General features: G+C 40.9%; 1 protein-coding gene across 1 annotated transcript in view; it reads right to left on the reverse strand.

The window, feature by feature from the left end:
• The window catches only part of SEMA3D (semaphorin 3D), a 175,102-nt gene that overhangs the window by 108,451 nt on the left and 40,262 nt on the right, over positions 1-26,389 (reverse strand). The window contains exon 2 of the mRNA XM_075857368.1: positions 17,146-17,324. Coding sequence (XP_075713483.1) covers positions 17,146-17,290 — 145 coding nt within the window. The 5' untranslated portion in view covers positions 17,291-17,324. The remainder of the gene's footprint in view (positions 1-17,145; positions 17,325-26,389) is intronic.

The following is a 26,389-nucleotide window of genomic DNA, read 5'->3' on the forward strand; positions in this document are numbered from 1 at the left end:
TTGTTTTTTTTTTAAACGATCATTTTTGCCCAAGTTATGAGCAATTTTATATTTATGCAAATTAGCTTTTCAATGGACAACTGGGCGTGTTTTCTCGTTTTACCAACTGGGCGTGTATTGTGTTTTTACCAACTGGGCGTGTATTGTGTTTTTACCAACTGGGTGTTGTGAATAGAAGTGTATGACACTGATGAATCAGCATCATACATTTCTCATCGTTCCCACCCAGCTTCTTTCACTGCAGACATACAGCGTGACGTCAGCCACAGGTCCTTCAACATTGTCGTCGGACAAAGAAGATACATCGGCTCCAGGCGTCCAAAAGGTTAATATGCTCATCTCTAGGGAGTTTGCTATGCTTACCTGCACTGTACCCTCTGACGCCTGGAGCTGATGTGTCTTCTCTCTTCCGACGCCAAGGTTGAAGGACCTGTGGGTGACATCACGCTGTGTGTCAGCAGTGAAAGAAGCTGGCTGGGAATGATGACATCACCCACAGGTCCTTCAACCTTGGTGTCGGAAGAGAGAAGACACATCAGCTCCAGGCGTCAGAGGGTACAGTGCAGGGTATGTGCAGGTAAGCATAGCAAACTCCCTAGATACGAGCATATTAACCTTTTGGACGGCTGGAGCCGATGTATCTTCTTTGTCCGACGACAATGTTGAAGGACCTGTGGGTGACGTCATGCTGTATGTCTGCAGTGAAAGAAGCTGGGTGGGAACGATGAGAAGTGTATGATGCTGATTCGTCAGCGTCATACACTTCTATTCACAACGCCCAGTTGGTAAAAACACAATACACGCCCTGTTGGTAAAAACACAATACACGCCCAGTTGGTAAAACGAGAAAACACGCCCAGTTGCGCATTGAAAAGCTCATTTGCATAAATATAAATATCGGGCAAATGATCTTTCATAGAACGCTCGTTGCTGATAATTGTCCTGTGTAAACAGGGCAGCAATCAGCAGATGAACGAGCTTGGTCATCTGCTGATTGTATTGTTTTAAAAAAGGGAAATATTATTGTTGTCGGCAGCACATCTCCCTATGTAAACGGGCAGACGTGCTGCTGACATGATAGAAATGTATGGGGACGAGTGATCGGAGTAACAAGCTCCTTATGACAGGAGCAAATGAGTGCCGATCAATGACCTGTTGATCTCGCTGCCCCGCCAAAATCAGCAGGTGTAATAGGGCCTTTACTCTAACATGAAACTAGTTGATATGTATTACAATAAACCTGCATTTTTAACAAAGAAAGCATGTATTATTTGTATTAATGGTGGGTGCTGTATCATTGGCAATCCAGTAATCCCACTGATGCTCATCATGGTCAGCATTTCCTCAAGCAAATGATAATGCAGTACAAGTAGCAATAATGCACGTGTTGTCTAGAATAGTACAAGGCTTCCTCAAGATCCTTCTCTTATAGGAACTCTGATAAATTAGTATCTAATGCAGATGTAATTTGGTCCTAAAGAAAATCTAGCAGCTGCACAAATAATTGCTTCAATTTAATTCAACAATGTTTATTTCTGTTCCCCTTAAATTTATTAAAACGTAACAAATGACTTCATTTTGTGGCAGCGAACAGATTTGCAAAGAATCAATAAAATAAACATCTAGTCTGAGACAAATACACTACTTGGTGTAATGATTTTATTACTATACCACTTTTATTAAAAAACACTCTCACTCTTCTTTTCTAAAGGAGTGGTATAGATTTCATTTGTGTGGTGCCAGCTTTCATTTTGCCCAGCTGGGAATCTTCCATGTCTTGGCAAAAAGAAAGACAACCCATTAAAACCACTTATGACAAACTGTCTTCTTAACAATCTGGCAAAGTTCCATAGAAGATATCATTGTCTCTGTATACTATGCCCAAGTCTAGCCTTCCCCATGTGCAAGGTTTTAATTAGAGTTAGAGTTTATATAGACATAATTGCGCTTTTTTTTTTTAGGAGATTGTTGTATTTTAATAAGTCAAATGTAATGCAATATAAATTGGTGACCTATGAGGGCAGACCATCATAATATTAGGAAAATTGTGAGTATCATCTTATACAGACAAGTGGGGTCTCTGTGGGTGCCTTGTGCCTCTGTATTGTGCGTCTATGAGGCACCATATTCTCCATATTCAGATGTGGCGAATTTTGCAGAAAAAGCGAATCTGCTGCAAAATTTGCATATCTCAAGGTTTGTCCAGACATGGCGGTTTTCACAGTGGACTTGCCGCAGATTTCAACCTTTGCATTGCAAAGGCTGAAATCCAAAGAGTAAATCCGCTGCTTCTCCACAACATACTGAGCATGCTGAGAAATGCAAATTCTGCACTGCGGGCAAGTTATTGCACCGTTGTTTTCTGCTACGTCTGCATTAAATTAACTAAAAAGCTATAGAAACCAAAGAATAAAAAATCTGCTGCGGATTTCCACTGCGGCCTGTCCGCGGCGCAATTCCGCTGCAAATCCACCATGTCTGAACGCTCCCTAATATGGCCATGTGCATGAGGGGCCTCATTCACACGGCAGTATTTTAGTCAGTATTTATAAGATAAAACTGGGACTGGAAAATCAACAGAAAATATTTTGGAACAATTTGCACTTCTTCCGTGTTTTGCACCCCCGAGTGATTTTGGCATCGAAATACTGAAGCAAAATACTGACCGAAATACTGTCGTGTGGATGTGGTCCTTACTTCTTTCTCTCCTTTTTTCCTTTAGAGCCTGTTTCCATCAGCGTTTGGGTTCCGTTCATCGGTTCCATTCAACCTTTCCATCAGAGGAATCGATGAACGGAGAGCCGAATGGTAATGCTTCTGTTAAAGTATGTTTCCGTTCCGTAAAGTTTCCGGTTTATTTTCAAGGAACAATAGAGTAGTCTACTGCGTTATTGTTTCCATGAAAAAAAAAAACTTAAATATATATCCTTTACTTTTCCTTCATTTAAATGTTGCTGTGTTTGTTTGGACATAACTAATGAAAAACTGATACAAAACTAAAGCGGTGCTTTGGATTTTCTGTATTTTGTTAAAACTGAAATAGTTGGTTAGTAATTGATTGATGATATATTATTCAAGAATTAAATTACATTTTTTCAGCATAGGTAAAATAATATTTTTATTTCAATTCAAGACCTATACATGTGAATGAAGGTCTATGTAAATGGGAAAAAAAAAAAAAATCCCCATTCAATTAATAAGACCACCTAGACAGAAAGTAAGCAAAAAATTCAATGCAGCTGAGAAAACTGAAATCTACTCATAATTAGTCCGCACTTGTGTTGAATGTGAAAGATCAGCTCCTTAATTGTTTATAGAGTGTGGACCATTGACCACCCTACAGAGTGCCACATAGTGTGTGTGTGTGTGTGTGTGTGTGTGTGTGTGTGTGTGCGCGTATACGGTATATATATACACTACCGTTCAAAAGTTTAGGGTCACTTAGAAATGTCCTTACTTTTGAAAGAGAAGCACATTTTTTTTTTCAATGAAGATAACATTAAATTAATACAAAAATACACTCTATACATTGTTAATGTGCTAAATGACTATTCTAGCTGCAAACGTCTGGTTTTTAATGCAATATCTACATAGGTGTATAGAGGCCCATTTCCAGCAACCATCACTCCAGTGTTCTAATGGTACATTGGGTTTGCTAACTGTGTTAGAAGGCTAATGGATGATTAGAAAACACTTGAAACCCTTGTGCAATTATGTTAGCACCGCTGTAAACAGTTTTGCAGTTTAGAGGAGCTATAAAACTGACCTTCCTTTGAGCTAGTTGAGAATCTGGAGCATTACATTTGTCGGTTCGATTAAACTCTCAAAATGGCTAGAAAAAGAGTGCTTTCATGTGAAACTCGACAGTCTAATCTTGTTCTTAGAAATGAAGGCTATTCCATGCCAGAAATTGCCAAGAAACTGAAGATTCCCTACAACGGTGTGTACTACTCCCTTCAGAGGACAGCACAAACAGGCTCTAACCAGAGTAGAAAGAGAAGTGGGAGGCCCCGCTGCACAACTGAGCAAGACAAGTACATTAGAGTCTCTAGTTTGAGAAATAGACGCCTCACAGGGGCTCAACTCGCAGCTTCATTAAATAGTACCCGCAAAACGCCAGTGTCAACGTCTACAGTGAAGAGGCGACTCCGGGATGCTGGCCTTCAGGGCAGAGTGGCAAAGAAAAAGCCATATCTGAGACTGGCTAATAAAAGGAAAAGATTAATATGGGCAAAAGCACACAACAGACATTGGACAGAGGAAGATTGGAAAAATGTGTTATGGACAGACGAATCGAAGTTTGAGGTGTTTGGATCACACAGAAGAACATTTGTGAGACGCAGAACAACTGAAAAGATGCTGGAAGAGTGCCTGACGCCATCTGTCAAGCATGGTGGAGGTAATGTGATGGTCTGGGGTTGCTTTGGTGCTGGTAAAGTGGGAGATTTGTACAAGGTAAAAGGGATTTTGAATAAGGAAGGCTATCACTCCATTTTGCAACGCCATGCCATACCCTGTGGACAGCGCTTGATTGGAGCCAATTTCATCCTACAACAGGACAATGACCCAAAGCACACCTCCAAATTATGCAAGAACTATTTAGGGAAGAAGCAGGCAGCTGGTATTCTATCTGTAATGGAGTGGCCAGCGCAGTCACCAGATCTCAACCCCATAGAGCTGTTGTGGGAGCAGCTTGACCGTATGGTACGCAAGAAGTGCCCATCAAGCCAATCCAACTTGTGGGAGGGGCTTCTGGAAGCATGGGGTGAAATTTCTCCCGATTACCTCAGCAAATTAACAGCTAGAATGCCAAAGGTCTGCAATGCTGTAATTGCTGCAAATGGAGCATTCTTTGACTAAAGCAAAGTTTGAAGGAGAGAATTATTATTTCAAATAAAAATCATTATTTCTAACCTTTGTCAATGTCTTGACTATATTTTCTAGTCATTTTGCAATTCATCTGATACATATGGAAAACACAAAATTGTCTGGGTGACCCCAAACTTTTGACCGGTAGTGTATATATATATATATATATATATATATATATATATATATATATCCACAGTATCAGTCTTGCCATCATACTCTTTATTTGAAACTCTATGAGGCAGATTTATTAATACTGTCTCCATGTCTCCAACTTAGATAGCTTCAACCTATAGGCAGGCAGAAGATGTGCCACATTTATCACAATGGTGCATGCTGTATAATAAAGTTGGCGCATCTTGCTAAACATGTTAGACACTTTTCTTTTCTTACTTTTCACGCAAATCTGGAGCACTTTGGTTTTATTTTAAGCCACTTTCAAAACTGTCTAGCGAGATGCAAAAAGTGTTTAAAACACATAATATATATGGCGCAAGGCATGTACACCAATTTTTTAATGCAAATTGTGCCAGTAAATCTCCCTATGTATGTGTTTTGGTTAAATATATAACCTAAAGGATGCAATTTCTGTACACATAAGGCTATGTTCACACCTGTGTTGGTGTGATCTGTTGTTCTACATCACAAAAGCAGAACAATGGAATAACGGAATTATCAGTTCCGTTGCAGAACGCACACCGCCGGCCGAAACCTAACGGGGCCTCCAAAGCAGATGTGACCAGTGTCTAAAGTTGGGAAACTTAATCCTGCAAATGAATGTTATTGTGAAAATGAATTGTATAAACGGTAATAAGGCTGATGATAACTTACCTCAACAAGAAAAAAATATATAAAAAACAAATATATCAGAATGTTAGTTAAATATCTAAAACATCTGTGTATATGTCCAGTCTAAAGCACACAATGTAGACCCTGGCTGTCCCCTAGCCACTGATGAGTTGAGTACATGCTGTCATATGTGATCACATCATGCTCTATAAAATGCTTTATCATAGTCATAGTTAGGCTTTCGTTCTCCCCAGGGCAAAGATTCTGTCCTAACCTGGTTTCTTAGTACCCATGTCAAGACAGAGTGGCTAGTTGGCACCCCCTGTATTCTTACATGGTCAAGCAGTCTGTGGGTTCCCCTGGCATAAAGTCCCCATCAAACCTGCATGATGAATATCGAAAACTGCAATGTGACTATAAGTCCCAAAAACTCAGTTTCACCTCAATACACTGTGGGCAGATGGGTTGTAAGAATGTAAGAAGACACAACCCAGGGGGACATTCATATACTAATTTATGATTTTTTTATTAAGGCAGCCTTGGGCATAATAGACGTAAGGAAACCTTCAGATATAAAGGCTGATAAAAGCCTGTACATTCACATTAAGCAATCATTGAAGATAAATGTACATTACAGTAAAGTACTGTTGACCCAGAATTGGAAAATAGACAAAAAAAAAATAGGTTTGTTCCAAACAGGACCTGCCACTGGAAAGGATTGCTAGTCAGGACAATATGTTGCCACATGATCTTCTAAAGAACATATGGGAGGAAACATAAGGACATTAATCCTGCTTCTTTTCAAGCATTTGGTCATATGTAGGTCTTGAGCAGCTGGTACATGTCATAGCTTTCTGTGAAATGGTGACATAAGTAAACATAACCATGGCCCTGTGGTATGCACTGAACTCACCATAACTGTTTAGACCTATAAATAAGAACTAGAAAAATCAGGGTACAAGAAGTTATATATCTGTAGCTGGGGTAATGTAAACTATATCAGTAAAAAGAAGGGGACTTATGGTGAGATGCTATATATATATATATATATATATATATATATATGAAAAATTATATTCATCCATATTACTAATTTTGTAATATGCTGAATATTTTATGCATTTACCAAGAACTAAATTGAGAGTCGTCTCACTAATCTCCTAAATAATTCTGTTATTCTTTATTCTGTTATAGTATTTGTAGTTTTATTATCTATAGAGCTATGAACTCCAACCTGTTTTTCTCCTGGAGTTGTGAAACTACAACTCACAGCATGCCCTGAGAGTGGTATGCATTTTCGGAGTGGTAGTTTTGCAACACCTAGAGAGCCACACGTTGGTGACAAAGAAGGGTAAATGGTAAAGACTTTTTTATGCATAATATGGCATGAAATCTTTGGTACAGTATGTTCAATCTCTGGCAATGATTGCTGGAAAGAACACAATGAATACTAGCTTTTCAATTTTGTTACCATACTGGTAATGGCCCATTGACCCGAGCAGAAAATCGTCCAGATTCTAATGCTAACGAGCGAGAGTGTGCTTAATGTAAATAGGTGTAGCGACTGAACGACTAGTGATAAAACGCTCGTTAATTGTGTAAATAGTCGCTTATGTGAACATAAAAATAATCCTTAGTCATTCTCACATTGTGGTATGTAAACATAAATAATTTGATGGATAGCAGATACTGTATGTGACATTGTTAAATAAGCAAACAAATTTTGTTACAATTATTGAAATGATAACGTGGGTAAATACTTGTTCCAAATAGGCTTCGTTCACATCTGCGCTAGGGCTCTGTTCCGCCGTTCCGTCTGAGCTTTCCGTCGAAACGGAGCCCTGACAAACACAAACGGAAACCATAGGTTTCCGTTTCCATCATCATTGATTTTATTGGTGACGGATCCGGTGCCAACGGTTTCCGTTTGTATCAGTTGTGCAAGGGTTCAGTCAACTACCCTATTGATTCCGTCAAAACGATAGAACCCTTGCACAACTGAGACAAACGAAAACCACTGGCACCGGATCCGTCACCATTAAAATCAATGGTGATAGAAACGGAAACCTATGGTTTCTGTTTGTGTCTGTCAGGGCTCCATTCCGACGGAAAGCTCAGACGGAACGGCGGAACGGAGCCCTAGCGCAGATGTGAACGAAGCCTAACTGGGGGCATTGGGGCAGAGTAATAAAATAAATGTCAGCCTGCAATCTTTTACTTAAGTGAATACTTATCACTCATGTGCCAAAATACTCTCACTCTTTGACCAATCATCGAACATCGATAAATAGAAAAATAGACAGATAGATAGATAAATAGATAGATAGATAGATAGATAGATAGATAGATAGATAGATAGATAGATAGATAGATAGATAGATAGATAGATAGATCTTTACAGATTAATTCATAAAGAGTCCAATAAATTTGAGCAACTCTTAAGTTTAGCAATATCTAAAGCAGGGGTTTCAAACTCAGACGGGTAAGTGGGCCACATATAGAAAAAATTAGAAGTTGACGGGCCGCATTCAACAATCCAGTTTTCCAGTTTAAGTGTCGCTAAAGGCAGTCCGGCGGCTCAGTTGGCAGCATTTGACAGACACACAAATGTCAAGATTGGGCAGACCCTTTTAAGATAGTGTCACAGAGCCCTCTGTAAATACTGCCACAGTGCCCCCTGTAGATACTGCCACAGTGCCCCCTGTAGATACTGCCACAGTGCCCCCTGTAGATACTGCCACAGTGCCCTCTGTAGATGCTGCCATAGTGTCCTCTGTAGATGCTGCCACAGTGCCCAATGTAGATGCTGCCACAGTGCCCTCTGTAGATACTGCCACACACCCACCCATAGATAATGCCACAGTGCCCTCTGTAGATAATGCCATACACCCCTAGATAATGCCACAGTGTCCGCTGTAGATACTGCCACAGTGCCCTCTGTAGATGCTGCCCCACACCGACCCATAGATAATGCCACAGTGCCCTCTGTAGACGCTGCCACAGTGCCCTCTGCAAATACTGCCACACACCCACCTATAGATAATGCCACAGTGCCCTCTGTAGATACTGCCACAGTGCCCTCTGTAGATGCTGCCATAGTGTCCTCTGTAGATGCTGAGACAGTGCCCTCTGTAGATGCTGTCACAGTGTCCTCTGTAGATGCTGCCACAGTGCCCTCTGCAGATACTGCCACAGTGCCCTCTGTAGATGCTGCCACAGTGCCCTCTGTAGATGCTGCCACAGTGCCCTCTGTAGATGCTGCCACAGTGCCCTCTGTAGATGCTGCCAGTGCCCACTGTAGATACTGCCACAGTGCCCACGGTAGATGCTGCCACAGTGCCCTCTGTAGATGATGCCACAGTGCCATATATGGACAGTGATGTCAGGGGCTTGCCCAGAGCTGGAGTCCCGGACCAGAGCCGCTTCTAGCACTCTGCCTGGGACTCCAGCTGTGATCCTGACATCACTGTCCAACTCTGGGGAAGCACTAGACATTGCTGTCCATATGTGGCAGCGATGTCAGGGGATTTCACAGAGTCCCGGAGCAGAGCCTATACTAGCGCTCTGCCCGGGATTCCGGCTCTGGGGAAGCCGCCCCAGACATCGTGTGTACATATATGGACAGCGATGTCAGGGGATGCCACAGAGTGCTGATGCAGAGTCTATACTAGCGCTCTGCCTGGGACTCCGCTCTGGGGAACACCCCGACAATACTGTCCATATATGGACAGCGATGTTAGGGGATTCCACAGAGTCCCGGAGCAGAGCCAATACTAGCACTCTGCTCGGGACTCCGCTCTGGGGAAGACCGTGACAGCACTGTCCATATATGGACAGCGATGTCAGTGGTTTCCACAGAGTCCCGGAGCAGAGCTGATACTAGCGCTCTGCTCGGGACTCCGCTCTGGGGAAGACTGTAACAACACTGTCCATATATGGACAGTGATGTCAAGGGATTCCACAGAGTCCTGGAGCAGAGCCTGTACTAGCACTCTGCCCAGGACTTCGCTTTGGGGAAGACCCTGACAACACTGTCCATATATGGACAGCAATGTCAGGGAATTCCACAGAGACCGGGGGCAGAGCCTATACTAGCGCTCTGCCCGGGACTCCGACTCTGAGGAAGCCCCAGACATCGCGTGTCCATATATGGACAGCTATGTCAGGGAATTCCACAGAGTCCCGGAGCAGAGCATATACTAGCGCTCTGCTCGGGACTCCGCTCTGGGGAAGACCCTGACAACACTGTCCATATATGGACAGCGATGTCAGGGAATTCCACAGAGTCCCGGAGCAGAGCATATACTAGTGCTCTGCCCGGGACTGTGCTCTGGGGAAGACCATGACAACACTGTCCATATATGGACAGCGATGTCAGGGAATTCCACAGAGTCCCAGGACAGAGCCTATACTAGCACTCTGCCCGGGACTCCGGCTCTGGGGAAGCTCCAGACATCGCATGTCCATATATGGACAGCGATGTCAGGGGATTCCACAGAGTCCCAGAGCGGGGCCTATACTAGCGCTCTGCCCGGGACTTCGCTCTGGGGAAGACCCTGACAACACTGTCCATATATGAACAGCGATGTCAGGGAATTCCACAGAGTCCCGGAGCAGAGCTGATACTAGCGCTCTGCTCGGGACTCCGCTCTGGGGAAGACCGTAACAACACTGTCCATATATGGACAGTGATGTCAAGGGATTCCACAGAGTCCTGGAGCAGAGCCTGTACTAGCACTCTGCCCAGGACTTCGCTTTGGGGAAGACCCTGACAACACTGTCCATATATGGACAGCAATGTCAGGGAATTCCACAGAGTCCCGGAGTAGAGCCTGTACTAGCGCTCTGCCCGGGACTCCAGGTCTGGGGAAGACCCTGACAACACTGTCCATATATGGACAGCGATGTCAGGGAATTCCACAGAGTCCCGGAGCCGAGCCTATACTAATGCTCTGCCCGGGACTCCGGCTCTGGGGAAGCTCCAGACATCGCGTGTCCATATATGGACAGCGATGTCAGGGAAATCCACAGAGTCCAGGAGCAAAGCATATACTAGCACTCTGCCCGGGACTCCACTCTGGGGAAGGCCCTGACAACACTGTCCATATATGGACAGCGATGTCAGGGAATTCCACAGAGTCCCGGAGCCGAGCCTGTATTAGTGGCACTGTGTCCCCCGGGCCGCAGATTACAGCCTCAGGTGCCGCATGCGGCCCGTGGGCCGCGTGCTTGAGACCCCTGATCTAAAGTATAAAATGCTACCTATATCTTGTTTAGATTGTAACATAACTTATGACGTTCTTTAATTTATTGCTGGACCAATTTTGATGCCATTTTACATTGTGTAAAATATTTTTTTGCAATTTTTTTAATTAAAAATTGTTACAAATATACTGAAGTCTTAAAATAAAAGGAACCATCCTTTCCTAGAAAAGATAGATGCCCCGATGATACAAGTAATCAGGAGTCTCTGAAACATGGATTTATTAGGATTTTGAAGTAAACCGTATGGCGATTTCAAAATGATGCAATCCTACTAGACATGAGCTCAACTTATACAAGATTTATATACATTCATGAATTACTTTTTATAGCTGTGTCTTACAGTGGAGCTACGTCATTTGTTTGGCTTTCTTGAGTTATAAAAACATGCTTAAAGAAAATGTTCCATGTTATAAAATGCTAATTGACCTTTTCATTTGAAAAACATGTTTGACTAGAATTGTTTCATCTTTGAACCATTTCTGTGTGACCCCCTTTTTTAATTTCAGGAAGTGCGAGCGATCTTTACCAACAAAAAAAAAAGTAATTCCAGGCTTTTCTAACATTACTAATATTTTAGAATTGCAATTAGCCCAGGCTGTTTTATTTGGCAAACATTTACTGGGTTAAACAACTTGAGTTTATTAACAATTGAGATCATTATGGCAACTGTGCAAAGCCTTTCCTACAATAGATCAGGATATAAAAAATGTTTACCAGAGGAAAAGCTTGAAGATTCTGGGCCTAGGTGCAAAACCTGTACCCCAGCTCACCTGTCATGTGCCACTGTGTCCAATGATATAGTAATGTATGTATGTATGTATGTATCTATGTATGTATAAGATAAAAGTATTATATTATTACACAATTATGATAACCTCTGGACTCCCTAAAGCTACAACTTTGATGTTTACACCATGAACTAAAGAAAAGCTTTGGAATATTCCTAGGTATAATTAAAAAAATGCACTGATTGAACAGTGTCAGACTATGTAGGGATATGACCCATTGACAAGAGGAATGTTAACGTCCAGTTGTCAATTTATTCATGCATTTCCAGGAGGAATAACAGAGGAAGAAAAGGTTCCTTTAAAATTTTTATTTTATGAGGAATACAAATATTTACTCAAATAAATGTCAGGAGAGAGTGCTATAGCAAAACTGTCTATAGACAGCAATCTGCCCCAACTCTGCCCCACATACTCTAAATGCATGTTTGCTCTTTCAAACCTGCATATTTGTGTATTTCTGTTGCTTATATAGAGCTAACAGATTCTGCAGCAAAGTACAGGGATTCCCACCTGTCACCAGTAGGGCTGCAATATGAAACTAACACTCAGGGCTACTCTAGCAAATAGTTATTATTGAGTGATGAAACTTACAGCCGGAGAAAGTGTCAAAGAGCATTTGTCACGAGTTCCAATTAATGTTACAATTACAATATATTCTCATAAGAGTATTAGATTAAATGATGCCTTGTCCTTTTTTAGTATTACACAATTTCAAGAAAATTTTACTAGGATGGGTTACAGGAATCGAGTTATATTGTAAACTTGCTATTGAGTAGAATTCTGGATTATTTATTTTTTCCAAGTTTTCTGTTAAGAAATACAATTGCTAGTTGACCTCTGCCCACTCATCAGACTAAATAACCCTGAGTAAAGCTTTCCTGTAGCAAACAAGTACTTATGAAATTCCCTTGATTGACCTACATATAGATTACTGTATAGTTTGTGTATTTCATTGAATGTGTCAATAGAAAATTATTTCTAATACATATCTCTTAGAATTATTTATAAATTCTTGCCACAATTTGACTGTTCCTAGGGATGTGCTGACAAAGGTATTAGATTGTGTGCGAATATCCTGTGCATTCTCCTGTCTGCACGATACAATAGGGAATACAGTAAGCTCAGCATATTCAGGCATGACCTAACATCTATGTATTTTCACTTCTGTGAAAGAGGAAGACCGGGTGTTTATAAAGAAGCACATTAATTGTAATTGCCAATTTCCTGACTAGGAGACATTTGTAGAGATTTTAAACTTTTTCTTTTTGTGGTGGGAGGGTGGGGTGCTAGAGTAAGTATCGATATAAAATGATGTGCAGAGTAAATTCCCCTTTTTCTAACATTCTTTATTGTTAAAAAGCAGAAATGATGTGCAGTTTTAGAATTCACTGTAGTCAGGGCTGCTCCTATTACTATGTTTTTCTGCAATTTATTGTCCATGACTCAGTGCCAATACTGTTAAACAATCACTTCACAGTTCAATGGGTGTAACCGTTTTTTTAAGTTTACTCACCTACATATTTTCAAAGCTGTAAAAGTTTGGCTTGGCTTCAGAAAAAGATCAAACCATTTCATTGTATTAAATATATAAAATATAAAAATAAAATTGTGTCTGTGGATGGAAATTACTGTGTGATCTCTAATGGAGAGCGGGATGTTCTATAAGCATTGTCTCTCTGTTCTTGCTAATAGAGGGTTGTCACTAGTGGTGGAACCCCCTGTACATTACCTGTACATGCCCAAATGGGACAGGTTGAAATAACTGCTTTTATAACAGTAGTGTAAAAAATAGCAAATAAAAAGGTTGCTAGCCATAAAAACAAATTATATTTGAAGAATTTTATTTTCAATGTGTTAAGCATATTAAAGTGGGTTACACCACATTTCACAAAAACTGTGAAGGCTAAGGTTTATGGCAGTGGTACTCAGCTTTCAACTAGTTTTAGTAATGGTCCGCTTACCCGGGTCTGCGGTCAGGTGAAGGTTCGAGCTGAAAACCAACAGTAAAGATGTCTTGTTAATTAATTTAAGATCCCGGAGCCCTAAACTCATTCAGACTCCGGATAAGACTCCTAAACTCATTCAGACTCTGGACCAGACCCCTAAACTCATTTAGACCACAGATGAGACCCCTAAACTCATTCAGACCCATAAAATTAATTCAGACCTCAGACCAAACCCTTTAAATTAATTCAGATCCCAGACTAGACCCCTGTATACTTACCCTCGCTCTTGCTGAAGAGGGCCCGGGATAGAAGGAGGGCAAATAAACCAGCTGGAGGGCAAGGAGTGAGAAGGTGCCAGGGGACAGGAAATACAGAAGGAGACAGAGGGTCTGTTAGGGGAGGGAGGAAAGAAACAGATGGCAGGGGCTCTGGTGGGACAGAGAGGTGTCAGAAGGTCACAGGGGCTCTGTGAAAAAGGAGCAGGGACATGGAAGACAAAAGGTGGCAGGGGCTCTATTAGGGAGAGGGGCAGAAGCAGGTGGCAGGGGCACTGTAGAGTAGAGGGACAGATGATGCTAGGGGATAGAAGCGGGTGGAAGGGAATCAGAAGAATCCAGAAGCTCTGTGAGGGGGGCAAGGCTCTGCTAGGGAAGGGGGGCACAAAAAGTGGTAGGTTAGGGGTACTGATAGATTTGGCTCTTGAGTGGGGTGGGGGGCACAGATGATGACAAAGGCTCTGTGAGGGTAGTGGGCCAGTGGGGAGACAATAATTTACATGGCAGGCAGGTCCTACCTGAGACTCTTTCCAACCGTGCTCACTGCACTGTGGGCACTGCTGTCTGAATTACATTGGCAGGCAGCAGGCACTTGACGCCTTGCTGCCCACCAGAAAAAAAGCTCTGCAGCTCACATATATGCAGACGCACAATGCATCACTGTGAGGAGGAGAGGAGGATAGGGGACAAGAGAAGCCGCTCACCCATGGCACAGATCTGACTGCTCTGATATTCTGTCATGTCGCAGCAGTCAGAGCACAGCCGTGGGTCAAGCGGTGCTTCCTCAGCTGTGTCTGTGAAGAGAGAAAGGAGGAGTGCTGCTCGATTCCCTTCCTTTTTCTCTCTGCCGTGCTGCCCGTCTGCGCCAGATGCATTGGAGGGGATGCTACCCACCTTCAAAGCATTTATGATGGCATGTCCATGTGGTGCAGACAGCTTGCGTTTCCGGTCCATGTTCGGACCGATCTGCCAGTTGAGGACTGCTGATTGGTATACTTTAAGTAAAGGCCCCACACGCATTAGGTTAATGTCAACCAAACCCGACGATTTTGGCAGGACTGGTCGACCATCTAATGTATATGGGGGCCTGTTGGGATTGAGCATGTTGATTCTCCCTGATCCTTTTGTTCTCAGGGTAGATAAAAACCGCCGCCAGAGGTGTCTGGCAGCAACTTACTCCCCTCTCCCCATTGAGGACACAAGCACGCTCGGCTGAACCGAGCATGGAGGTGTATGTGAAGTTTGTTATGAAAAGCTGTTGGCCGTACGAGCATTTGGCTAACAGCTATTGAAAATGTATAGCCACCTTAATATGCACAACTAAAAATGTGTTAGACAACTAAATTTAACATACATTTAAAATATAGGAACATTTCATTTCCTGAGTTGAGACCTAATAGTGAATTTCTTTCTCTAGTACACTATATGTAACCTCTTACTTCCACATTTACACCTGGAAATTTTGGATCACCTTGACATATGTGAGTTTGCACCAGGCAAACAGGACATCTGAACCAAATGACCTTTTCTGTATACAATAATGAAAACCATTTGTACATTTAGGCTAAGTTCACACTACCGTTAGTATACGTTTAACTCACTTCTGTCAGAGGAAGAGAGGGTTCAAAAGATTAAACGGAAAGCAACGGTTAGTTTTGAATTACCATTGACTTCAATGGTAATTCTTTTGTTTCAGTTGCTTTCCGTTTGTCTCCGTTCACTAGGTTTACGTTTTTTTTGACGGAAGCAAAAGTGTAGTCTGCAGAACTTTTGTTTCCGTGAAAAAGAACGGAATCCTAACGAACGGGGACAATCGGAGAGCAACTGAAACAAAAGTATTACCATTGAAATCAATGGTAATTCTAACGGTACCGTTGCTTTCTGTTTAATCTTTCGATCCCCTCTTCCTCTGATGGAAGAGAGGTAAATGCATACTAACGGTAGTGTGAAAGAAGCCTTACCAACTACATAGCAAAATTGAATATATGAGGCAAATATAATGCACACAATTAATATTTCACCTAACAATCACAACTTATATGGAAAGTATCCACAAAGTTTCAGATTTTAGGTGGGATCTTTTGAAGTAAAAACAAACGAAATGCTGAAAATTCCATAACAATCCCTCCCAGCTGCTGTTATCTCCAGCACAGTTAAACAGTCTGTGTCGTCGGTACATTCCCATAAGAATTCTATATTTCTGGCCATCATTTCAAGGGACCTTTGTCAATAATGTTTATAAGGAAGAAAAAAATATGCAAAACAACAATAATGTTGGGTTTTACAATTTATAGTATGACTCCTCTCGGGGAAATTTTCTATAGATGTGAAATTTTTATGCAGAAAAAAGCAATCACAAACAAAGAAGGCTGTTTGGATGTATGTATTTATTTATTTATTTAATATTGCTTATATAGCATACCACAAAGCCACCATGCTGCCCATACAGATGTAGGAACTCATGTATCCAAATCTGAAATCCATGGTCATCTGGCACTGGGTAAACAGAGTCTAAATGCTGAATTTCCAGGAATTTCCCTCAAGCTCTGACATTGACCATGGGATTGATACTGACAGGGAAACCGAGGTAGCCACAATCCTCCTTGAAGGACCTGCTTGACATTTTCCTCTGGCAAACACTTACCCAGGTCCTTTCTGATTTGAGCCTTGTGCTTAAAGTTTGATGGTCCCTCTGCTAAACAGGTCGTCTGCTGCGACAACTTCCAGCTCCATATGCAATAAGCTATGTCACATTTGTGGTCCCAAGTATGAGAGATTATTAAAATTTGTGTTTATATATTGCACCAACATAAATACAATAAAATTCTGTTCTCTGTATTTCTCCATTTTAAAGTAACTTATAACATAAAGATTACCCTTTCTTTTAAAATGTATTTTTGTGGATAATAATTCCTATACACTTTAATGTCGGGAAATACTGTGGCTACACCACACAAACATCAAACTCTTTCATGGGCTACTGTAGGATGGCATGGTTTGTTCATCTTGTTGGTTTCAGGATATAACTCTGAAACCACTGATATATAAAAATGGAAACCAAGTCAATGAATATCTTTGGAGTAGAACTCTTGGGGAATATTACATATCAATAAAAACTCATATGAGCCCGAACCACACACGGCACAGCAAATAGGGACATTAAAAATGGCAACTGAACACATGAAAGATATCATGTCATTGTAAAAGTTTTACCTTTGTAAGACAGCTTGAGCCGGGGAATATTCTGTTTCAGACTGTCAGTTGTTGCCAGAAATATTAGAAAGACCAGTGATAGCATTGTGGATATATTCTGTGGTTTAGGCCATCTGCTCTGACATTCTAGACACTCCTTTTTCATGGTGCTGTATCTGGCACCTCTTTTCGGGAATTGCCTGTATGAAAGCAGAAACAGGTTTTTATGACTTGTTATTGGAAGAGGATACTGTGTTATTGTCAAATATTACAAATGTTTCCCATTTATTGGATCATGTCAACTGACACAAGAATCTAAGTATGTAAACGACGGCAGAATCACTGGTTACTGGTAGAGGTAAAGCTCTAGTACACTAAGTTGCTACTTTTTATGATGGATAATTAATATAATTTTTTTTTTTGCAGGATCTATGGTATTAAAACCCAAGGGAATTATAACAGAATGCCACGCAGTGCATAACTGAGCAGTCGATGCTCCACTCCTTGTCGCCACCGGCCTCTCCATAGTGGCACATGGGAGCTTTGCTACATGTCAGCTGGTCGGTGCTCAGCTTGTGGCTGATTACTTCTGAATATTTATACCTGCTCAGAACTTCCACATCATATTTCACATAAATACATTTCTCTTTTATATTTAACTAAGTAGGAGCTTGTTAGAAGTTCTAGTCTGTCTGTCCTACATGGATACCATCTTTTGGCACAAATAGTTGCTGAGATGACACATATGTAGAAACATTGTGACTGTCTAACCTCTTCCATTTCTCAAAAAAATAATCAATATTTGGGGAAATTGAACAAAATTTGATAAATTCAGTGCATGTTTTGATGTTATATTTTCTGATAAATTTGAACCATTTTACTGTTTAAGGTCATTTTACACCATGTTTTAATATGCTTTTTGGAAACGTCTTTTTTCAATTTTTTAAAGTGGTGTCCCTTTTTTTAGTGAACTGTGTAGTCCACAGCAGTTAGACACCTTCCTATTGGACATTTCTAAAATATTCTAGTAACAAGCCATCAATGCCTGTCGTGAGACAACCCCATTTAAGAATTTCTTCTTACTAAGATTTGCTGTCTACTAAGTGAACTAAAATGATAGATTTATTACTCTTTTGTCGAAAACTCCCATAAATAAGACAGAACCATTTTGCCTAAATTGACTTTAATGTTTATGTTGATTTTACAGCTTAAATGGGCCTCCGGCAATTGCCTTATGCGGACAACTGTTTTTTTTTTACAATTAGCTATTCATACAGTCAAGTCAATTGTGACCCCTTATAAATGTCACAAAGCCACAAACAGCCCAAGGCATCATTTAACTCACATAGTGCATCATGCTATTCCAAGAGCTGTAAACGTATCTGTTGACAATAGGACAGTATACAGCATGCTGTATGTGTTTACTTTTACTATTCTCCTGTGTGATATTGCACATGGAAATAGTAATTAAACAGGACACAATTCCCCAAAATTCCCAAGAAAGGTTTTTGTTATTAGATGGCATCCAATGCAGCTAAGTAATATAATTACAGGTTACTGAATAGCACCCAGTTTCAGATTTTAGGTGGGATCGTTTGAAGTAAAAACAAAGTTATTGCTGAAAATTCCGTAACAATGCCTCCCAGCTGCTGTTATCTCCAGCTGCAGTTAAACAGTCTGTGTCATCAGTATAATTTACATTCCCATAAGAATGAAATGTTTCTGGCCATCATTTCAAAGGACCTTTGTCAATAACGTTTAAAAGGAAGTAAAAAAAATTGCTTTGTCGATGCAAAACAACAATAATGTTGGGTTTTACAATTTATAGTATGACTCCTCTCGGGGCAATGAATTCAGCTCTTCGTCTAAATTCTATGTAATTTTATTAACACCCAGATTTTCCTTATGAATGTTCCCAGGATGTTGTCCTGAAGCCAGCTCTGTGACTGTTATGATTTCGAGCAAATGGCTCCAATTATATACATTTCTTATTCTGCAATTAAGTATAAACAGAAACGTTTCTAATTAAGACCATATATATGCTAAAATAACAAACAAAAAAGTCATATTAACTCTTTATTTTAAGGTGGCAATATATAACAATTGTCCACTTGAGCATACATACTCTTTAAAGTTGGGACCTAGATGAACTGGCTGAATGGGTAGCAAAATGGCACATGAGGTTGAATGTTGATATATGTACGGTTTTGAGACAGTAAATGTACATGCTATGTATGCCCTGAATGGATCATTATTAAGTGAGCCTACAGTGGAGAAACATTTTAGTTTAATAATCAATTCTAAGCAAAATTGTAGCACTTAAATGGGTTTTTCAGTCCTAAGAAATTGATGGCCTATCCTCAGGACCCCCGGGACCCCCGCCGATCAGTTGTTTTAAAGGGGTTATGGCGCTCGTATGAATTGTGCTTCTTCTTAATTTCTTATCAGCTCGTACTGTGAATCACCGACCCCATTGTAGCGGTGGTTCACAGTAGTACAGCCTTCTCCCATTCAAGTAAATGGGTTAAGGCTGTAATACTGTGAAACCCTGCTACAAATGAGTCGGCGATTCACAGTACGAGCAGGTAAGTAATTAAGGGGAAGCAGTGCTCGTACGAATGCGGCGGCCCCTTCAAACAGCTGAACGGCGGGGGTGCTGAGAGTCTGACCATCACTGATCAGGTATTGATGGCCTATCCTGAGGATAGGCCATAATGTTCCTAGGTTTAGAAAATCCCTTTAATGTCAGTTTCCTGCATAACAAGCTTACAAGATATTGACCCGTTTTAGTAAGGGCATTGCTTCTAGAAAAAAAGGAGCATTTATTTACTCCTTTATAAAGAACTTGTGCAGTCACATCTTGAATGTGCAGTCCAGTTTTTGGGCACCAGTTTATAAAAAATAGAGCTTTGAGAAAGTTCAAAGAAGGACAACCAAATTAATAAGGAGTATGGAAGATTTTGACTATTAAGAAAGGCTGACAAAAAGGAATTTATAGACCCTAGAGAAGAGAAGGATATGATATTGTTATATAAATATGTAAATAGCCCCTAACAAAACCAATGTGATAATTAAATCTTGTTGCGGAACTAAAGAACATTCACTGCTTGCAGCTAAATGAAGTACAATTAAATATCAAAATTCAAATGCAATTTTTTTTACTGCCCAAGCTGTAAAGTTATTGAACATTCTCCCAATCAGATTTCAGATCTCATTTTTTTAGAAGTTCTTAAAAGTTGCAAACTAATTTATGGCTAATGGCCACTGCTGTTCTTGTGCACCAGTTCTGATAATTATCTACCACTATACAAGGTTACTACTATTAATGAAGAAATTTGATTCATAGATCTGTCCAATTATTAGTAGGGGGTCAAGTATGGTTTATGCTGGGTGATTTTTGTCTTCATCTGAATCAGCTAGGGTTTTCTACGTATAAAAGTTTGAACTTTAACTTTTTTCAGTCGCTAACTTTAAAACAAGGTATGCGAGAAAACTTAGTCAAAAGATGGAATACTCTGCATACAGTCTGCACATAGGCTCAATGTACAGCTATAAAGAAATGCTGCATTGGTCCTAGTAAAATACATGTGGTTGTCAAATTGGTTGTTTTTTGGTTATGTACTCTATGACTAGCATTATAAGCCCAAAAAAGTTGGTGTGCACTACATGCACATACCCTTTGTAACGTCCGCACTCACCCCTTGACGGCCGCAACCACAGACCTCTGTGTTCGGGCCAGCGTCTCCCTCCTAGGAGACGCCAGCACTCATGGCCGCCCTGTTCGGCAGTGTCCTCTAGGGTGCGCGCACGCGCACATTCCCAGGCTTAAAGGGCCACCGCAGTGCACATGAAAATAATTACAATTTATCCCCAGATCACCCTGGACTATAAAAAGCACTCCTTGCCAGAGCGTTGTTGAGTATTCCCATGTTAGTGTTAACAAATGGTCGTATCCTGTTTCCAGTGTTCCCGTGCCCTGCTACCTGTATCCTGTGCTGTGTTTATTCCTGTGCCTCTTCTAGTGTTGGAGCCACGTCTGTTGTCATACACCACGTCTAGTGTCATCTGCCACATCTGATGTCATACACCACATCTGGTGTCATCTGCCACGCCTGGTATCATCTGCCACGTTTGGCATCATCTACCTTAAAGTACCATCTGTGCCTAAGCCTCTGCTATTGTCTGGACTATTACAGGTACTCTTGTGCTAGGACTTTGCATAGACTTTGTGACTGTTTGGCCAGCTGCTACTCCGCCACGGTGGTGCAGCCCAGTCAGTCCACATACCCACGGATCGTGACACCCTTCCTGCTCAGACACTGCTTTCTGTTCATTCTATATTGATATAGAACTGCAAGACAAACTATTGGACAGAAATGACAAAATATGAATACATTGAGTTTCTGCAGAATGTGAGAATTTAAATAAGTAGTCAATCTAAATTTGGCCAAGCTGTAAATGAATGTGAAGTACCATGTTAGAGAGAAACTTTGCAACAAAAATAAAAAAAGAGTTTATTAATTTATCATCATTTTAGTGCACTTCAGTCTTTCATAAACTATACTAGCAAACTAAACTATACTAACACTACAGGAAAAAACAATTACAGATCTGGTGCTAAGCATACTTTACAGTGCATGCCAGATGCTTGAAATGTTATATTTCAGCAGTAATTTTTCGGCTTAAACCCATGGTGGTCACATGTGAAAGGTGCATATTTAAAATAGTTTAAAGTTTATCAGTCTACTTTTTTGGCATGTGTTTCTAAAGTCAACCCAAAATACTTGGCAACAACAGGAGAACTGAAAACATTTTGATTGGAATATTTTTCTTACCAATATTTCATTTCACGATAGAATCAAAACTTACATTTTCACTCATCACCCCACTGTTTAGAGATACTTGTAATGAATTTATTTAAATAAATGTCTGTATTTACTCAATCCCTAGGGTACTTTCCTATATTCACTGACGACTCTGCTCCCTTAATTTTATTATACACCGTCTCTCTCCTCCTGCACACTGAAGTTCTCTTTTTCCTTCAATCATTAACAATAATCTGTAAGGGTGGCCCCTCAGTTACTGGACCCTAAATCAGATGCTATGACCTCTACCCTGGTGGTTACGCCCATGACTCAGTGGGCCTTTGATTCAAACATCATAGGTCCTTTCTGTTATGGGGCCCTATATTTTCTACGTATTTTTTGGGGTTAGCCTCAACATTGCTTACCAACAAAATCTGCATATTGTTATATAATAGGTAATGTACGGTGCTCACTATTTTGATGCATTTTTAACATGCATGGGTGGTAAAGTTATGAATAAAGATAAACAATGAAAGAGGTATCTATCACAAAATGTATTACACAGTATAAACAACTGATAAGACAATGTAAGCAAATCATAAATGGAACCACATAAATCTTTCTATATAGAAAAATACAACAGAACTATTTCTCGTTTACATTAAACAGCTGGACCTCTGCGTGCTTTTTTATTTCATTACTATGGAACGAAGCAAATCTATGGTAGACAGTGTACGGCAAAGGATAATATCTACACATACCATTTGTTCACAACATTAAAATGTAAAACGACACACTTTGTCACATAAGCACCACACACTAAGATACACTTATATAATCCTTTTATTTCAAAAGCATGTAACTTGTGACAGGTGTGTGCGCTCGCTATCGATGTCACAGCTGTGTCCTTTAACTAAACCTCCATGGAGATCATATTTTTTTAGGCATACACAGATATACAGTATTCTGAAATCGTTGGGTATTTTCATATTTTTCATCACTGACTGCTGAGTGCTTTAACTTTTACATTTTTCTTTCAGCATAGCTGTATGAGGTCTTAGTTTTTTTTTTTTTTGAAGGTTGCATCGTATTTTTTAATAGCACCATTTTGTGGTACAAAAAGTTTGAAAAACCTTTATTAATTATTTTGGCGGATTAAAAATAATAATTCTGACACTGTTTTTTGGGCTATGTTTTTACAGCAGTCACCATGGGGTATAAATTACATGTTAACTTTATTCTGCGTATCGTTACGATTACAACTATACTAAATTTATATTGTTTCTTTATGTTTTCACTACTTTTGCACAATAAAAGCATTTTTTTAAAAAACTTCTGTTTGTGTCGCCACATTCTCAGATCAATAACAATTCTTTTTTTTTTACGTTCAACGAAACTGTGTGAGGGCTTGTTTTTTGCAGAACGAGTTGCAGTATATTTTATTGATACCGTTTTGGGTACATAGGACTTATTGATACATTTTCATTCCTTTTTTCAGAGGGGGGATAAGCAATACAACGCAATTCCGCCATTGTTTTTTATACGGCATTTCCCGTGACAAAATAACGCGTTAGTTTCATAGTATGTGCCGTTGTGGTTGCGGTAACACCACTCATGTGTATTTTTTTTTTCCTTAAAATAAGCCTTTTTGGAATGGTAAAAAGATTTATTTTTCTTTGAATGTTCTACTTTTTATTTTTCCCTGAACATTTTATTTAACTTTTTTTTACATTTTTTTTTCACAATATGGTACTTGATCATGCAATCATTTGATTGTTTGCATCATACATTGCATTACTTATGTAGTGTAGTGTTTAATGCCAGTCAGTGTAAAACGATAGAACCAACCATGCATCTTACATGGATCCAGAGATATTTTCTATTCATTGCTCCAATTGCTCTGCTAAATTTTCTTCATGCTGGCAGCTCAGGGGCGTGTCTTTTCTGCTGCAGCTCCTCCCCTCCCTGTCATAGATTGTATAGGCAGATTGTTCGGTTTTACTGCCTCTCTATCCTCTCTAGGAGAAGCTTTACGAATGCCCCCATTACATGTCTTTTTAGAGGGAGAGCCCAGCCATATATAACTCAAGAAGAAGGAGAGCCTGCAGCTTACACACAGTGGGAGGATGAGCAGGAGAGGGGAGAGCTCAACACTGTATGTTAGCAGTGCTGTATGCAGGCTCCCTCTTTATCTAAGAAAACTGTTGGCTCTCTTGTGTGTTTCTTACTGTGTGTATCTCCATCCACGATACAAGCTGTGTTTCTGAATAAAATCTTCTTTACTTCTCTACCGACAAGCAGAGAATGCATTTTTTTATTGCCTGGTGGCAGTTAGAGAGTGGAGCAGAGCATGTGCGTCCTCATTCAGCTAAGTAGGAAGATGTTTACATCAAAATACAGATTGAACAGCAGGGGGTGCCATTATGAAAAATAATATGGCAATAATATTTAATACTGAGACAATCCCTTTAACTCATATAGAACATTACCTATCAGAAGAGAGTAATTTGCCTTTTACATTGACTTTTTATTTTTGGAAGACCAGTGCAGTTGCTTGAAATTTTTATTAGCCATTAATGTGACCCTCCTAAATTTAAAGAAAAAACTTATCTGATACCATCTTTTCACCTAGCCCAGGGGTCTCAAGCACGCGGCCCGTGGGCTACATGCGGCCCCTTTGGCAGTCATCTGCGGCCCGCGGGACACAGAGCCGCTAGTACAGGCTCTGCTCCGGGACTCAGTGGAATTCCCTGACATCGCTGTCCACATATGGACAGCGATGTCTGGGGCTTCCCCAGAGGCAGAGTCCCATGCAGAGCGCTAGTATCGGCTCTGCTTCAGCACTCTGTGGAATTCCCTGACATCGCTGTACATATATGGACAGTGTTGTCAGGGTCTTCCCAAGAGCGGAGTCCCGTGCAGAGCGCTAGTATAGGCTCTACTCCGGGACTCTGGGGAATCCCCTGACATCGCTGCCCTCATAGTGACAGCGACGTCTGGGGCTTCCCCAGAGCTGGAGTCCCGTGCAGAGCGCTAGTATCAGCTCTGCTCCGGGACTATGTGGAATTCCCTGACATCGCTGTCCATACATCAACAGTGATGTCAGGGGCTTCCCCAGAGCAGGAGTCCCAGAAATGTCAGGAGCACAGCTGGAGTCCCAGGAAGAGCCTACTAGTGCTCTGCCCGGGACTCCAACTCTGGGGTTGCCCCTGATATCACATTCCCATCCAGGAGAATCCCCTGACGTCACAGTGTATGGACAGTGACGTCAGGGGCTCCAACAGCAGAGGAATCCCCAGCCAAAGCGTCGGCAACGCTCTGGCTGGGGATTCCACTCCTAGAGGGAGCCCCAATGGAGCTATCTACTTGGCGTGTGTGTGGCAGCATCTGCGGAGGGCACTGTGGCAGCATCTGCGGAGGGCACTGTGGCAGCATCTGCAGAGGGCACTGTGGCAGCATCTGCAGAGGGCACTGTGGCAGCATCTACGGAGGGCACTGTGGCAGCATCTATGGAGGGCACTGTGGCAGTATCTACAGAGGGCACTCTGGCAGCATCTGCAGAGGTCACTGTGGCATTATCTACAGAGGGCACTGTGGCACAATCTAAAAAGGGGCTGCAGAATCTTGACATGTGTGTCTGCCAAACGCTGCTAACTGAGCCGCCGGACTGCATTTATCGACACTTAAACTGGATTGTTGAAATAAGCACGTGGAGAATTCTCTCACATTTTAAACCTAGCGGTATTATTATGGTAATAGTAGTATTATTATTAGAGTAATATAGTGTTATAGTAGTTCAAATAACTAATTAATTAACAATAATTTTGTATTGTATCAAATTTGAAAGTAATGCGGCCCGTCAACTTCCCATTTTTTCTATATGTGGCCCACTTACCCGGTCGAGTTTGAGACCCCTGACCTAGCCCATATAATAACAGTGTTCCCCGCAATCAACCCTTAACTTGCTTTTTAGAAGAGAGTGATCCAGCTTCTCTCTGCCCTCTTGATTGTAGAAATCATTGTCTGCAGGCAGTAGCTCTGGTAACTACATATCCCATGATGCTTTGCCTAAGCATCACAAAAGGTAGATGAGGCCAGTTCACATTTTCATCAACCATAGTAATATCTTTGACCTTCCATTGAATTACTTAATCTGGAGAGGATGCAAACCTGGACTAAAAGTTATAAACATAATGGTCCCAACTAATGAAGGGTTTTTTTCTGTTCCCAATATAAGCTTTTACTTTATTACCTCCTAACTTCCACATTTCTCACAGTCCCTTACTAGCCCTTACTAAACAGATCTTGTTAGATTTTTCTCATTTGCATGCTTTTTTTATGTGCTAGAGTCAGGGGAGTTCACTTTGAAATATTGATTTTATCCATTGTTCCATTTTTTCCCCCAAGGTATGGCAAAAAGCAAAACAACATTTTTTGGTCCATTACTTTAGAGGAGTCTC

Source organism: Rhinoderma darwinii, chromosome 3 (assembly GCF_050947455.1).
Source record: "Rhinoderma darwinii isolate aRhiDar2 chromosome 3, aRhiDar2.hap1, whole genome shotgun sequence".
NCBI classification, from domain to species: Eukaryota; Metazoa; Chordata; class Amphibia; order Anura; family Rhinodermatidae; genus Rhinoderma; species Rhinoderma darwinii.